The following is a 15,846-nucleotide window of genomic DNA, read 5'->3' on the forward strand; positions in this document are numbered from 1 at the left end:
TGGATTTCTAAGTTCCAATTTCAAACTAAAGTTAGATTTGTTCTCAAGTTCAGATTGAGATTTGACTCATTTCACGTGGGGCATTTATATGCAGCAGAATTAAATTTTCATCCCTTTTAGGATGAATTTAAACCAAGACTCAGAGGATAAGTCTTATCTCTTATATATTACATAAATGACATGAACATCATAGTAACCTCTGTACAGTGATGTTATTTTTGAGGCCCTGCATGGGTCGGGTCAACCATGAATGTTGCGTTCGAGCAGTCTACATGATACACAAGCCAGAACAGTACAATATGGAGGGCAAGGTATTGCCCATGTAGCAGGCTCCCCCTCTCCACACTACTGATGAATCCAAAGGAACAGCAGAGATCAAAACAGTTCGGCTCGCAGGAGTTGTCAGTCAGCTTTGAACTCAATGTTGGACTACCTTAGGGACTTCAGCTCCAGACTTTTCCTTGAGGTTTACTCCCAAAGCCTTGCCCATGAGTGGGAAGAGCTGCAGGAGAGCAGAGGTTTGAGAGCAGAGTTTTCCTTCTTGTAGATGAGCTGCTAACTACGGCTGATAAGCCCCATCTGCCTAAAGCAACTGGTTTTAAGGTGCCAGTAACCAATCTTTACCCCTTCTCCAGTCAGTAAAAACAGTTCCACCAGGCTTAGTAGCTAAGCCACACACGAAGGCCAGGAGCTGGACTTAGTTGGCAGAGGCTATTTGAGATGCATGCCATTGGGAGCATTTAATAGGTAGTGGGAGCTTATCCCCACTACCATTACCAGCTACAGGTCGACCTTCACTAATCCAACTATCTGTAATCTGGTTCCTTCGATAATCCGGCACTGATTATGCTTAATGTGATCCTTCTGTAATTCGGCATTTTCACTAATCCGGCACTCCTCAGGTCCCAATGGTGCTGGATTAGTGAAGGTCGACCTATAATAACAATCTTAACGAACCACTGCAATGTTATAGAATTAATTAAAATAGCTTCAGAAAATATGTAGACCATCTCAATTCATTCTTATCAAATAAGCAAAATAGGTAACTTTAAAGTGAATAAAAATATATTCCTTAATGTTTATGAAGAGACCAACACAAGTGCAATCAATCACCGAAAAAAATATATGTGGAGCATTAGGCAGTGTAATCTGTGAATTGGGCCTCTGATCCATTTACTTAACAGAAACAAATAAATAAATAAATGGTTTGGGCTGAATATAAATTGCAAATTTGACTCAAACACATCCTCCAGTCACCTGGTAGGACAGATTAAAATCAGGGCTGTCGCCTTTCTTATGACCTTTATATGTCTGAGATAACATTTTGAAGCACACACTCGTTGCCCATCATTTTGAGATGGAGATATTGTGTATAAATTTATTAACCTACAGGTAAATACATAAAACAGCTGTCCTTTTGTGAAATGTGTTATTACATCTGTACACTGGTGCTCACTGTCTCATTAGAAACACTTCAAAATCATTGTTCTATCTAAAATATTAGGTCATCTTTTTCTTCCTAATTCAGATGCTGCTTGATTTGTTGTATAATTCATGCAATTTCTGTATCTATATCAAATGAAGGTGGAAGTTGTGATTTACTAAAACAATGACACTGTTTATACAAGGATAAATATGTCATCGTAACCACCTTGATTTTTGTAATAAATTTAGAACATGGACAAAAGGGATTAAAATTATGCTCCTTTAGAACACAAAAGAATTGATTTTTAGGAAATCAAACAGGAGTTATGTTGAATAACGTTAAATGCTGCCTTGTATTATCTATTTCAGATGACTGGCAGAACTGGGCAAAGTTCCCAGTCAGCTTACCTCATTTCCATATTATGGCACTCACCCGTACAGTCCTGAGCAACATAAACTGTTATTCCTTGCAGCTCGGGCTCCACTGCATCTTCCACTGCTCTCCTAACAAAATGAATTTAAATAGGTTTAGACATTCACCATTGAATTGATGTTAATCAAATTGGTCTGAGTGTATTTTAAAAAAAAATCAAACAACCATTTCTTTATCGAGGAAAATCTTTGGGCCAACCTATCCGTATTCAGCACCTTTTTGAACAACTTTTTTTAAAATTTAAAACTTCCTGTTTTTTAGTTCTTAAAATTAACACCATTAGTAAGTAAAATGGCCATTCATGTTCTCTAAGTCAACACGTGCACTCCTGGTTACATCATGGCTACCAATGCCCAACCAGCTTCAGCTACTTCTTAACTGACTATCCGTAAGTCAGAATGGCAGATGACATCGTCTTTAGTTCCCTTTGCAATTTCTTAGATAAATAAACAATCCAAACTTGCATATAGCAAAGCCTGAATAACAGGCAGGCTTGTATTACAGAAATGATGCAAAGGTTATTCAACATTTAGAGCCAAACATTGCTCACTTTCAAAATAAAAGAAGCAAATCGTTTATTCCTGAAAGTTAACAATATTTTCATCACCAAATCCCAGTACTGACATCCTAAAGAACACCTTGATACTCACAAAAATGCCTGGATGTTCTGTATCATGTAACACATCTTGACTCCTCAAAGCTATTCCACTACTTATTAGACACAACAGAAGAATATGATAGAACACTCTCCATTGCATGCATGAAGACATACCTAACTATCAAGAAGCTTAGTACCATCCAGGACAAGGTAGCCTACTTGATTGGCATCAGTCCTCCAAGTATACAGTTGGTTCTGGATAACTGAGTGGTAACAAATGTCACATTAAGAACTATTAAATGGTAAGCTGCTTTTACGTTATTATTACAAAATAAAACAAGATGGCTAACAACTATCATCACTTCACCAGTGCCAATAAATGCTGGGCCTAATATAAATGACCACATTACAAGATGTCAGAGATTTATGCATTATTCCCAATATCAAACAGGGAACTAGTTTAGCAATGCCTTCTTTTTCTCAGAATGAGCTTCTCTGAGTGAGCTCATCAATTTAAAGGCAAATTAGGAAATGCAAAATAAAAACACCCAAAAAGATTCCCAGGATAGTAGACTATCTAGTCAACATGGCTTTAAGACCACAGTAATAAACTATATTGTGATGATCTAGAACCTCAATTCCCTAAGACACTAAGAAATTCACATTAAAGGATTTCTGTTAAACCTTGTTTCTATAAAATCATTAAAAAACTTAAGTGTAGCAAGTTCACTTTAAGATGTCCAGTGTCAATAAAACACATCAACTTTTTAATATTGATAAACCTTGCCCAAAGGGAGATACATCTTTCTTCAATTCATTGTCCGCAATATCATTAATGAAGAAGAATCTACCTCCCTGGGTGGCAGGGTGGAGAGACGTCTCTACCAAAGGCGGTGTAAGCTCTCCTTCCCTGCTAGCCTGCAGGTCACTGTTTGACAAGGTGTAGCACCTGCTTACCCCCCTGAACAGGGTCACATGAAGCCATGGGAGCAGGAGGTGGATGGACTTATGAGCAACTGGTACATTTCACAAGTCCTGGAATTGCAACCACTGACGCCAAGCAGACAATCTGTGAAGAGTATTGATAATGGCTGGGGTCACCTGTCTTGTAAAGACACTGCCCAGAAGAAGGCAATGGCAAACCACTTTTGTAGAAAAATTTGCCAAGAATAATCACAGTCTTGAAACCTTGATTGCCAACATCTACAAGTACTTCTTAAAATAATTTTCATTCAGATCAATAGGATCAGAATCTTAGAACAATTCAAACACATCTAAACCATGAAAAATATCAGGTTTCCTCAAGGGATACCCTCCTCAATAGAGGTCATGCTCCAACCCATTCAATTCATTTTACATGATATCTAGAAACCCTGAATATGGTAAAACTATGGAAACAGACTTGCTAGCTTTGGAAATGAAGATCAACACCAGAACTAGCTGCTTCTCATGCCAAGCTATCGCAGTACAGTTACAATGCTGGTATTTCTTGATAGTGTGGAAAATTGCCCAGGTATGTAGTATTCACAAAAAGCAGCTATCCAATATGACAAATTACAGTAAAAATCCAATAGTACAGCAGCCTTAAAACTTTCATAGTAAAAGTGGCAGATTTTCCAGACCACTAGATGCTGATGCTAGTAATAATCCAACTTGTACTTCACTCTCTCTTTTTAAGATGTTATAGATTTTCAGTAAACCAGCTGATTTTAAAAGCGGTATGGGAAATTGGGGGGGGGGGGGGCGGAAGGAGCATGATTGCTGTTTAAAAGGAGTGTCGGAAATTGGAGACTCTAATGAATTTAAAATAAATGTGAAAAGCAGGTGGAGTTCCTATGAGGTTAAAAGGAGCATAGGCAACAGGAGGAACCCACAAATTTAAAAGGAGAGTGGGAAACAGTGTCCAAAATATCAGGATTTCTGAACAAAGGATGGCATACAAAGTGAGGTGAGGAGATGCCACAGTAGCATAGTAGTTAGCATGATGCTATTACAGCTTGGGGCATCAGAGTTCAATTCCAGCATACTCTGTAAAATAGTTCTTCCCATGTGGACATAGGTTCCTCCATGTGCTCTAGTTACTTCCCACAGTCCAAAGATGTACCAGTCAGTAATTGGTCATTATAAACTGTCCTGTGATTAAGCTAAAGGTAAATAGGTGGGTTGCTGGATGGCACAGCTCGAAGGGCTGGAAGGGCCCGATTCGCACTGTATCTCTCAATAAATAAAATAAACAACAGGTAGTTTCTGACTGTGTTCAGAATCAAGAGGAGCAGGTAAAACTGTGTTAATAGCCATGAAATGGAAAACACTCGAGTGGCTTGAATCACACCCTTGATAAAGACAGGTGATTGCGGTTGTTGGAAGTCATTCATCCTAACCCCACAACGCCATTACAGTAGTTCCTCAGTACAGGAACTGAACAATGATCAGCAGCTTTATCAGTGACTGTCTTTTTATCATAAGATCCCAAGTGGAGATCTTCAATCTATTTGCAACGCCTCAGTAAATGAGGCAGTCCATGCCAATGTGCAGCAAGACCCAGACAACTTTCAGGTGAGTTAGTAAGTGACAGGTAATATTCATAATACAAAAGAGGCTAATCATTTAACCTTCGACATCCAATGGTATAAATATTGACAAACTCCTCACAATCCTAGGAGAAACTCAAGCAAACTGTAAAAATCGTTAATTTATGTTTTTTTTCTTGTGAATGCTACTAATATGATGCTATGTACCCGTGATACTGCTGCATGGAAGTTTTTCATTGTACCTTTAAATACATGTACTTGTGCTTATAACAATAAACTCCGCTTTGACTTTGATTAATATTGCAGCTGAAAGAGCAGGTCAAAGTCTGGGTATCCTGCAAAAAAAATGACTCATTGTCTGACATTCCCAAACCTTTCCACCATCCACAAGGCTCAAATCTATATCCGAATGACTATAGGTCCAACAGCTCTTAGGAAGCTTGGCATCATTCACAACCAAGTGGCTCACTTAATTGGTATTCCTTCTATTATAGTAAATATTCATTCCTATTATTGGTGAAGTTGGCAGCAACATGTACCATTACTTGCCCAGCTACTTCTGCAGCACCTCCCACATCCATGAGCTCTACTACCAAATGACAGGAGTAGTAGGTGTATGGAAATACCACCAGCTGCAGGACCCATCCGAGTCACACATTCAATTTTGGGAACGTATCACTGGTCTTTCATCATAACTGGGTCAAAATCCTGGCCTATAATGCAGGATTCCAGTGGTTCAAGAAGGTGCCTCACCATGACCTTCCAAAAAGGAATTAGGACGGGCAATGAATACTAGCTTTGTCAGTGACACCCAGGTACCAAAATATGAATAAAGAAATATGTTCTCAAAAAGACTATTAAAGAAAATATAACATCCATACTGTATCACAGGAGTCCTTGGCCCACAACCTCTCAGATCAATGGAAGAACATCCAAGAAGGCATAGAGTACTTCTACAATTGCATAGCATCTTAAACCACCCATTCACTGACCCTATAAGCATCATCTACAAGAGTCTGCAGATCATGCACAGGCCTCTTTAATTACCTTTAAATGGAGTGGAAGCAAGTCATACACAATTGATTGTCTATGAAGATGACAAATAACTTGTTCTTTTAAAATTAAGTTAGCTAAATTTACCAAAACTGGTCTTTCTCACTTCACATTATCAAGTTTGGACAGGGGAGGGTTGCAAAAGGAAAAACAAAGAGGTAAAAAGGGTGTAGGGATATGGGGTGGAACCAAGATGAGATGGAAGGAAGAGTAGCAAAGAAAAAAAAAAGTTTCATTTAATGAGGATTAAAAGTATGAAACAAGATATTTTTTGTTTCTGTAATTGGATTACCCATCACACCTCAATCAGGCGGGAAAGAAACTAAAGGCTCTAATAGAACAGGTAACAATTTTTAGTGGGAACAGAAATATTTAAAAACTGAAGCAGAAAACACATCCACTGTTAAGAATGGCCAATTATTCACAATTACTGTGGCCCATTTTTACAGCAAAGGTTGTGGGCTTGATAACATCTTTGCTCTACTGGCAAAGACCTGCACATCATAATTAAATGCCCCTTCATCCCAAGCAAGCTGTTCCAATACAGCTTTGATGCTGGTATCCAGCCAACAATTTGGCAAGTTGCCCTGGTACATCTTACCACACAAAAAAATCCCACGATAAATCTAGCTTGACCAATTATCACTCTCTCCTTAATCAAAATATTATACCATTAAGCAACACCTATTTACCAATAATCTGCTGAATCACTTGTTCTAGAAATCAATGATGTGGGCAAAAATATATGTTAAGAATGAAGGAAGTGAGAGTACAGTAGATGCCTTCATGATCAAACCTGCATTCAACTAAGCCTTAGTATAAATAATGTCACCAGGCTTTGAAAAAAAAACCCTATAGCAGATGGAGTCATACCACACACAAGTTCATTACAGTAATTAGAAGATAATCACTGCTGCCTGAGAATATCTGCACAGATATTCCTCAAGGCAGCATCCTTTGCGCTTCGACTGTTTCATTTACATTTTCCTAGCACTGTAAATTCAGGCTATATTTGATCACAAATAATTCTACAGTGCTGAGCTTCATTTACCCAATCCATTCATGACGAACCAGCACAGCCAGCGTACTTTTGTTATCATTTTTTCATATGACAAATAAGCCAATTGGCCCATCAAGTCAATATTAATTCTCAAAGCAATCTTATCAATTTCATTCTCCCGCATTTCCTTCTCTTCTATTGCCTCTCATCTGCCATTAATTCCTCCAAATTCTCCTACCATGAACCCACACAAGGGGTAATTTAAATAGCAAATTAACCCATCAGTCAATCCAATTTCTCCATGAAACCACAACCCCTAGGATGAAGTCTACGTGGTCCCAGGTAGAATATGTACACCCTGCACAGACACCGCCAGGTGGCAGGATAGAACCCAGGTCACTGGAGTAGAGATATCAGTACTACCTGTTGCACCATTAATACAAACAACCCCTCCAATTATAGTCTTATTTACGGAAGTACAGTGAAAAACTTGCATTGCATATCATTCATTTGGATCAATTAATTACAACATTGCATTGAGGTAGCGCAAGAGAATATAATGAGGAAGTTTTAGATACAGAGTAAGTGCCATGTAGGTAGACAATAGGGCACAAAGTCATAAGGATGTAGATTATGAGGTCAAGCGTCCATCTTATCATACTATGAGCTGATCAATCATCCTATAACAGCAGAATGGAAGCTGTGGTGGGTGCTTTTAAGCTTTTGTGTCATCTTCTGCCTGATGGGAAGGAGGAAAAGAGAGAATATCCAGGGTGAATAGGATTTTTGATTATGCAGGCTGCTTTATCAGGACAGTGAGAAATATAGACAGTCATGGAAGGGAGTCTGGTTTCAATGATGCGCTGAACTGTGTCCACAACTCTCTGTAGTTTCCTGCAGTCACAGACAGAATAGCTTCCATGTTAAGCAATAATGCATCTGATTGGTGCATCAATAAAAATTGGTGATGGTCAGACGGGACAAGCCAAATTTCCTAGGAGGTTCTCATGAACATTTTTGGCTGTGGTATCAATATCGTTGGATTCGCACAGGCCACTGGTGATGTTCACTCTTAAGAACTCAAAACTCCCAAGCTTCTTGGCTTCAGAACCATTGATCTAAGCAGGAGCATGTACACCATCCCACTTTCTGAAGTCAATGAACAGCCCTTTTCTTTTGCTGACATAGGAGGAAAGGTTGTTGTTATGACACCATGTAACGAGGCTCTTTATCTACTTCCTGTGTTCTCACTCATTATTTGAAACATAGCTTACTATCAGAATCAGAATCAGGTTTATTATCACCGGCGTGTGTCATGAAATTTGTTAACTTAGCAGCAGCAGTTCAATGCAATACATAACATAGCAGAAGAAAAAATAATAAATCAATTACAGTATATGAATATTGAATAGATTAAAAATAGTTCAAAAAACAGAAATTATATTAAAAAAGTGAGGTAGTGTTCAATGTCCATTTAGGAATCAGATGGCAGAGGGGAAGAAGCTGTTCCTGAATCGTTGAGTGTGTGTCTTCAGGCTTCTGTTCCTCCTGCCTGAAGGTAACAGTGAGAAAAGGGCATGCCCTGGATGCTGGAGGTCCTTAATAATGGACACTGCCTTTCTGAGACACTGCTCCCTAAAGATGTCCTGAGTGGCATCATCTGCAAACATACAGATGGAGCTAGAGCAGAATCTGGCCACGTAGATGTAAGAGTACAGGGATTAGAGCAGAGGGCTGAGAATGCAGCCTTGTGGGACACCAATGTTGAGGATGATTGTGGCGGAGGTATTGCAGACTGTCTTTACTGATCATCTGCGCTCTCATTGTTGGTCAGGAAGCCAAGGCAGAGGAAGGAGTTGGGTCCTAGGACAAGAGTGTCAGTTGGCTTGGAATTATAGTACTAAAGGCAGAGCTGAAGCCAATAAACAAAAATCTGTCCAGATGCTCCAGACGTGAATGTAGGGCAAGTGAAACGGTGTCCACCATAGGACTGTTTTGGCAGTAGGTGAATTGCAGTGGGTCAAGGTTGTCTGGGAGGCTGAAGTTGATGCATACCATGAAGCATTTCATGAATGGATGTCAGAGCAACTGGGCAGTAGTCATGAAGGCATATTACCTTGTTTTTCTGAGGTAATGGATGAAAGTGAGGCAAGGTGGCACTAGGAAACTATAGCGACGTGTTGCAGAAAACTTGTAAAACTTCTAAATATGCTTCTTTTGAACTACTCTCAATGCAATCTGCAGTCTGTAATTTTCTTCAAGTAACACACTTTTGAACTGTCTTAACAAACTTGCCATTTCACAATCTACTGAAGAACTCAACGGACTTGATTCTCAGGCATGCTTTAAGCGGACAAAGGTAAACTGACACAGGCAACAGAGAGGACGGAGTTGAGGACTCCAAGCCAGGCTAAATGAAGGGGCATAAAACTTTCTCTAACCAGCAACTTGTTAGAAAATGTACAGTCGCTGGAGAACAAGATTGAAGACCTAAGGGCAAGATTTCTGTATTGGAGGGAAATGAGGTATTGCTGCATTCTCTGTTTCACGGAGACATGGCTCACTCCAGAAATGCTGGATACATCGGTAAGGCCCAAGGGCTTCTTGATATTCTCCATGGACTAGACTGCTGATTCAGAGAAGGCAAAATGTGGCATCTGTGTTTCAAGATAAGCTCTTTGTGGTGCTCAGACACAGCGGTCTTGTCACACTCTTGTTCCTCTAATCTGGAACATCTAATGATTAAGCATTGACCATTCTATTTCCCAAGAGAGTTCTCCTCCGTGATCATGATTGCAGTTCACTTACTACCAAAAGCTGCTGTTATGCAGGCACTTGATTTACTGAGTGTTGCCATCAGCAAACAAGGAACAGCCTATCTCAACACCTTCCTAATCATTATCAGGAACTTAAATCATCATCAACATATCATTTGCAACATCGGGGGTCCAATATACACAAACACTGCTATATGATTAGAAATGCCTACTGTTTCATGCCTTGACCGCATTTCAGGAAATCTGATTACTTGGTTGTCCTCCTAACCGCATACAGCCAGAGGCTAAAGAGCAAGGCTCCAGAGGTAAGGATGACAAAGAGGTGGTCGCAGGAGTCAGAAAAGCATCTACAGGATTGCTTCGATTCGGTGGACAGGGCTGTGTTCAAGGACTCAGAGGATCTGAACCAATACACCATAGACTTTTTAATAAACTGTCATAGATGAGTGTGTCCCCACAATATCATTCAGATCATCCCCACAATCTCATTCATAGTCTTTCCCAACCATCTGTGTGCTTAGCCTCACAGTCACAAGTATAAAGCGAGTAGAGCAGGGGGCTAAGCACAGCTCCAATGCTCCATTTAAATTTGCTGACAACACCACTGTCATTGCTGACTCAAAGGTGGTAACAAATCAACATATAGAAGGGAAATTGAAAATCTGGCCAGAAGAACAAGACCAAGTCAGCAAGTTAACAATGAAGGACTATGAGCCAGATCTCATTGGGGGAAATCGGAGGTGCAGAGGATCAGCAACTTTAAATCCTTGGTGTTATTATTTCAAAGTGTCTGTCCTGGGTCCAGCACGTAAGTGACATTACAAAGAAAGCACAGCTTCCCCTCTATTTTCTTAGGAGTTTGAAAGATTCTGCATGTCAGCTAAAACTTTGACAAACTTCTATAGATGTGTATTGGGAGGATATTGAACGGTTGATCATGGCCTGGTATGGAAACACCAATGCCCTCCAATGAAAAAGACTACAAAAAGTAGCGGATACGGCCCAGTCCATCATGAGCAAAGCCCACCCCATCACTGAGCACATCTACATGGAGTACTGTTGCAGGAAAGCAGAATCCATCATCAAGGACCATCCCCCTCCCTACCACCCAGGCCATGCTCTTTCTCGTTGCTGCCATCAGGAAGACGATACAGGAACTTCAGGACCCACACCACCAGGTTCAGGAATAATTATTAGCACTCAACCATCAGCCTCTTGAACCAGAGGGGATAACTTCACTCAACTTCATTTGCCCCATCAATGAACTGTTCCCACAACTGAAGGACTCTTCTAATCTTTGAGATTTTCTTATTCCTTATTATTTCTCTTTCCTCTTGTGTATTTGCACACTTTTTGTCTTTTACACATTGATGGTTTGGCTGTCCTTTTGGGACTGGCCTTAAAAAATGTTAAAAAATGTCTGTCGTCACCCCACTAGCTGATCTGTAGAGGATCTAAGAAAACAGTCAGGGAAACCACCCTGGCCAGATGCTTTCTATGGGTTCACTCTCTGGAAGATTGATCATATGTGACTGTGGGTTCAGGTACATTAGAGGCTATCAGGGTAGGTGATGATATTCTAATCCTCTTCTGTTCAAAACATGTGTTAAGCTCATTGGGAACGGATGCATTGTCAGCGAGGCTGTCCAACTTTGTTTTGTAGCCCATTATGGCATGTGAGACTTGATACAAGTTACTGGGTCTCAACTTTGGACTGGTACTGTCTCATGGCATTCTAATACCAGATTATCTCAAGATGATCACACGTAAAGATGCAGTATCTCTCTGGACCATAAGGGCACATTCATTTCCAAATACTCCAACTTCAACCATTCATGTTGAGATATGCACATAATGCATATTCACAAGCTTTGCAGGCCAATTACAGCTGGGTTGATATGAGAATGAGCAGGATAGCTAGAAAAGCATGGTGATACACTTGTGCAGCAGTTAGCACACACTTCCAGGTCCCAGGAGTGGACTGCATGAAGCTTGCATGATGTCCTTATGTTTCCTGGCCCTTCCAAATATATGCTGAAAGATTAACTGATTATTGTAAAGTACCCCTTATTGTAGCTAACTGACAAAGGCAGCACATGGACATACCAGGGAGAATAAACTAGAGGGCTCTGACGAAACGACATAATATGGAACCGATAGGATAGTTCTGTTGACTCCCTTTGGAGCCGGTGAACTAAATAACCCTATTCCACATGGTACTAAGTAAGCGGCAACCCAGAAGATAGTTCAGCCAATTGGTAATCCTAACATTGGACACATATCCATCTGCTTGTAACACATATTCAGATTTATTGCGATAACTTTCCAAATTAGTTTAACAGTAGCTCCCAGTTCTGCAACTTCTTTCATAAGTAAAATAGCCACACCATGGCAGTTCTTGTGTTTCCCTTGTTAGTTCCTCTTGAAGCAATATCCAATACTATAGGAAGAATAGACCCACATTTAAACTAAAGTTAGAACTTATATAATTATTACAGTAAAGTTGTTTCATAAATAAAACAATGTTAAAAAGGGAATAAAATGCACGATAAAAAATGAATTCAAAGCAGTCTCTATTGTGCAAGAACAAATACACATTTGAACCCAATTACATTCAGCTGCTGCAGGAGAAAGATCACAAGCAGGAAATGAAACCTTCATCATCTGGCATGGCACATGCCAACTCTCTTAGTCACAATTTATCTGGCCAACTAGATGAGGTGAAAAAATTTACCCAAAATACCAAGAATACAAAAACATTTGGTTAATATTTGATTCTTTTGTTTTTAAGCCTCATCACAATAGTTCCTCTGAAATTTTGTCCTCGATTAAAACCAGATATTTCATTTACAAGTTCTTTGCCTCCTTTCCAAAGCCTTAATGTATAAAAACCAAGGCTGATTATGCAATTGGGTATCTGAACTTAGTATGTTAAAATTCTTTTGACCTTCTTGTTTCTCATCTTCATTTCTCTACCTAGTAGCTGTCCTGCATTGAGTTTCCATAAACAGCCTGCAATGTCCACTCACCTTAGGATATGTGCAACTAAAGCTGGGCCATACCAATCTCCAGCTCGCTTGTCAGAGTTTTCACCCAACTCTATCAGTTTATGTATTCCAAATATTGCCTCTGGACTGTCGCCTAACCAAGTGATTATAGTTCTGTGCAACTTTTCATCCTCATTTGTTGTGCTGACTGGATTTAGAGATCGCTTTTCATTACTTGGCAAGTCCAGTTGTTCACTCATGTCCTGTAGTGATTTTTCTAAAGGTGGCAGGAAGGTAAAACCTGATTCATCAGTCTCTGATGTGTTGGATTTGAATAACTCAGATTCTAACGGAACCATCTGTGGTACGTCTGCCCATACCCAATCTGGAAAGAAAAATAACCAACTGATTAGATTTATTTTTAAATGAAGATATTGAGGGTTGCTAGAGAGAAATATTCAGCCTCTCCCATTAGCATAGCAGGGCAAATATTTGATATAGAACAGTCATCATTTCCTGAGTTAGCTAATCCTTATCTAGTGACTGTTGATTCAGTGCATCTCAAAAAGAAGTTACCCTGTGTTTCCCAGTTCTCACTGCTGATTAATGATTTTCAAGCACAAGTATGCCAAGCATTGGAAATGCAACAAAACTAGGCCATTCTTGACCTTCCTGCCAGAAATCAGATTACAACTACAGAACAGCTGTAAAGGAGAAAATATGTTATCTGTATCACAAGATATACTTACAACAGCAATAATTTAAAGCTAGAATCAGAATTTATGGTTTGCAGTTCAATAGATTAGTGATACTTGACTTACCTTCTTTTCACATTGAATTGTCTCTGGTTATTTCTTAACCTGAAAGTTTTGGATTCTTTCTCGGGCATGATGCCTTGTTCCTTCTGGTACTTCAAACAACTGGCCAGTTTATGCAGCCATACCTCATCAAGTTGACATACTATTGTCCCATAGACATGCATTTTCAGTTGACTCATTAGATGGTGATTAGCAATTAATTCCCTTCCATGTTGTCATCCCATCACCACTGCAGTTCAATTCAACCAACATGGCACAAATAATGAACAAGCCAGAAATATTGTTGGTACATCTGCTCCCATGTAGACAGTGAGCATTTTAATACATTACTAAAACAACATTGCAAAATCTACTGCTGATGATCATCGAAACAAACTCACCTCGACCAAGAAAATGGAGCAGAAGACTTTGTGCTAACAACATTTGACCAGACCTCAGTGTGCAGCCCCAGCCACAATCTGTTGTGAGAGTGCATCCTTTTAACTGTGGGAACTCACGACGGTATGTTAGCCAAATCCTAGTGATGAAGTCCTTACGGAACTGATGCACATTATCTGAAATCAGTTCAGTGTTTGTTACTGTATCTGTGCAGCCTGATGCACTCTCATCCTTTCCTGGAAAATGGAAAGCAACAGAACATAAACAAACTCAATCCCTTTAAAATTTAGTGACAGTAACCTGACTAATAAAACCTGAAAAGATCATTTGTTCTGCTCTGTGGAGAACAGTCAAGAATCACTCATTACAACAATGACTATATTTCAAAAGTGCTTATTAATTATAAAGTGCTTTGGAATGTGACAGTCATGTTGGCCATTATTAAAGTGCAAGTATACTTTCTGAATGAGCATGGTTGAACACTAAGGACACTAGAAACCAAAAAGGAGAGAAACACTATTTATTCAACACTGCAAATACAGTAACATGTTTTGACAGTTGAAGAATCACTTTTGGAGTGTGGTCACATTGCTCAAAAAAATGGCACCTCCAATAATACAAAATTTCTTCAATACAGTACACAATGAAGAATTTTAAGAGAGAAAATCAATGCTAGTATAATAGTTTTATATAATATGAAATTTATAAAATGTTAATAATGCATGAGCTTAATTGGAAGGAGGGACCACTTTTGTCTGACAGAAAAAAGTAACACCAGTAATTTCAAATTTTATGGACATTGATCTCACACTAAACTTGCTGTTCACAACTCTGTCGTAATCTTAGTTGGAAATATGATGATGAATTATAAAGTTTCTTAGAGTCAATGCATGAAAAGGTTAACAATAGTTTTTTCCCCTCCAGCAAAGTTGACAGATCCATCAATCCTGTTCCAATTCCTACACTTCTATGTCCACTCCCCTTCTTCCAGGCAGAGCAAGAACAAGCTCCCAGCTTTCCTCCCCACTTTCTATGCCACTGGCCTTCACACTCAACCAATCCTCCTCTGTAATTTTCAACACCTTCAACAAGATTTCAGCATCAAACACAATTTTGCCCATCTTCCTCCCCTCCACCCCCCCCACCGCCAACCAAAGCAACTATTGCATTCCAGACTTCCTGATTTGCTCTTCTACCTCTACTAACTACTCTTCTCATGGCACTTTCCTGTGCAAATACAGAAGATATAACACTTCCTTTTCTACCTCCAAACTATCTTTCTTGGTGAAGCAGCAATTCACTTGAACTCCTTCCAATAAGGTGACTGCTTTGCGGAATAACTATTCAATCAGTAGGAGTAACTGAAATTTAATCACTCATTACTAATTCACTGTCCTGTTCTAGTATTCTTGCCTTTGGCAGCCTGGTGTTCCAAGAAGCCCAACATATACTTGAATTTTTCACCAATACACAATACAGCCTTCAGAACTCAATACTGAATTCAACAATTTTGGATAACTTATTTCCTGGTTGTATCAGAACTTATGGTTTCCTAATGGAATGCCTCTGCAAAACCAAATATATCTACTTGATCCTTTTATCAATATGTTTGTTATATTATTGCAATGTTTACTCACCTCTCATCCTTCAATTACAGGGTTTTCCTACCTCGTTTTCCTTTCTGCCAGTAGTGCTCAAACATCAAATATGCTTGAGTAGTAAGTTCCCAACTATATCCCTCAGAAGCCCCTTTCTCAAACAATCTGGATAATTATTTTTGTCATTACTCTGCCCTATTGACTTCCCTTTCTCTTTGCTTTCCTAAATGCCACTTCAGTTGAACACC

General features: G+C 39.4%; 1 protein-coding gene across 4 annotated transcripts in view; it reads right to left on the minus strand.

Annotated features, from left to right (window-relative positions):
* atg4c (autophagy related 4C, cysteine peptidase) overlaps window positions 1-15,846 on the minus strand; it is a 69,280-nt gene that overhangs the window by 21,002 nt on the left and 32,432 nt on the right. For all 4 annotated transcript variants that reach the window (XM_072273911.1, XM_072273913.1, XM_072273912.1 and 1 more), the window contains exons 4-6: window positions 14,003-14,236; window positions 12,847-13,189; window positions 1,859-1,929 (exon numbers count right to left, since the gene is read on the minus strand). In XM_072273911.1, the coding sequence (XP_072130012.1) occupies window positions 1,859-1,929; window positions 12,847-13,189; window positions 14,003-14,236 (648 nt within the window). The remainder of the gene's footprint in view (window positions 1-1,858; window positions 1,930-12,846; window positions 13,190-14,002; window positions 14,237-15,846) is intronic.

The sequence above is a fragment of the Mobula birostris genome, chromosome 12 (assembly GCF_030028105.1).
Source record: "Mobula birostris isolate sMobBir1 chromosome 12, sMobBir1.hap1, whole genome shotgun sequence".
Classification (NCBI taxonomy): domain Eukaryota; kingdom Metazoa; phylum Chordata; class Chondrichthyes; order Myliobatiformes; family Myliobatidae; genus Mobula; species Mobula birostris.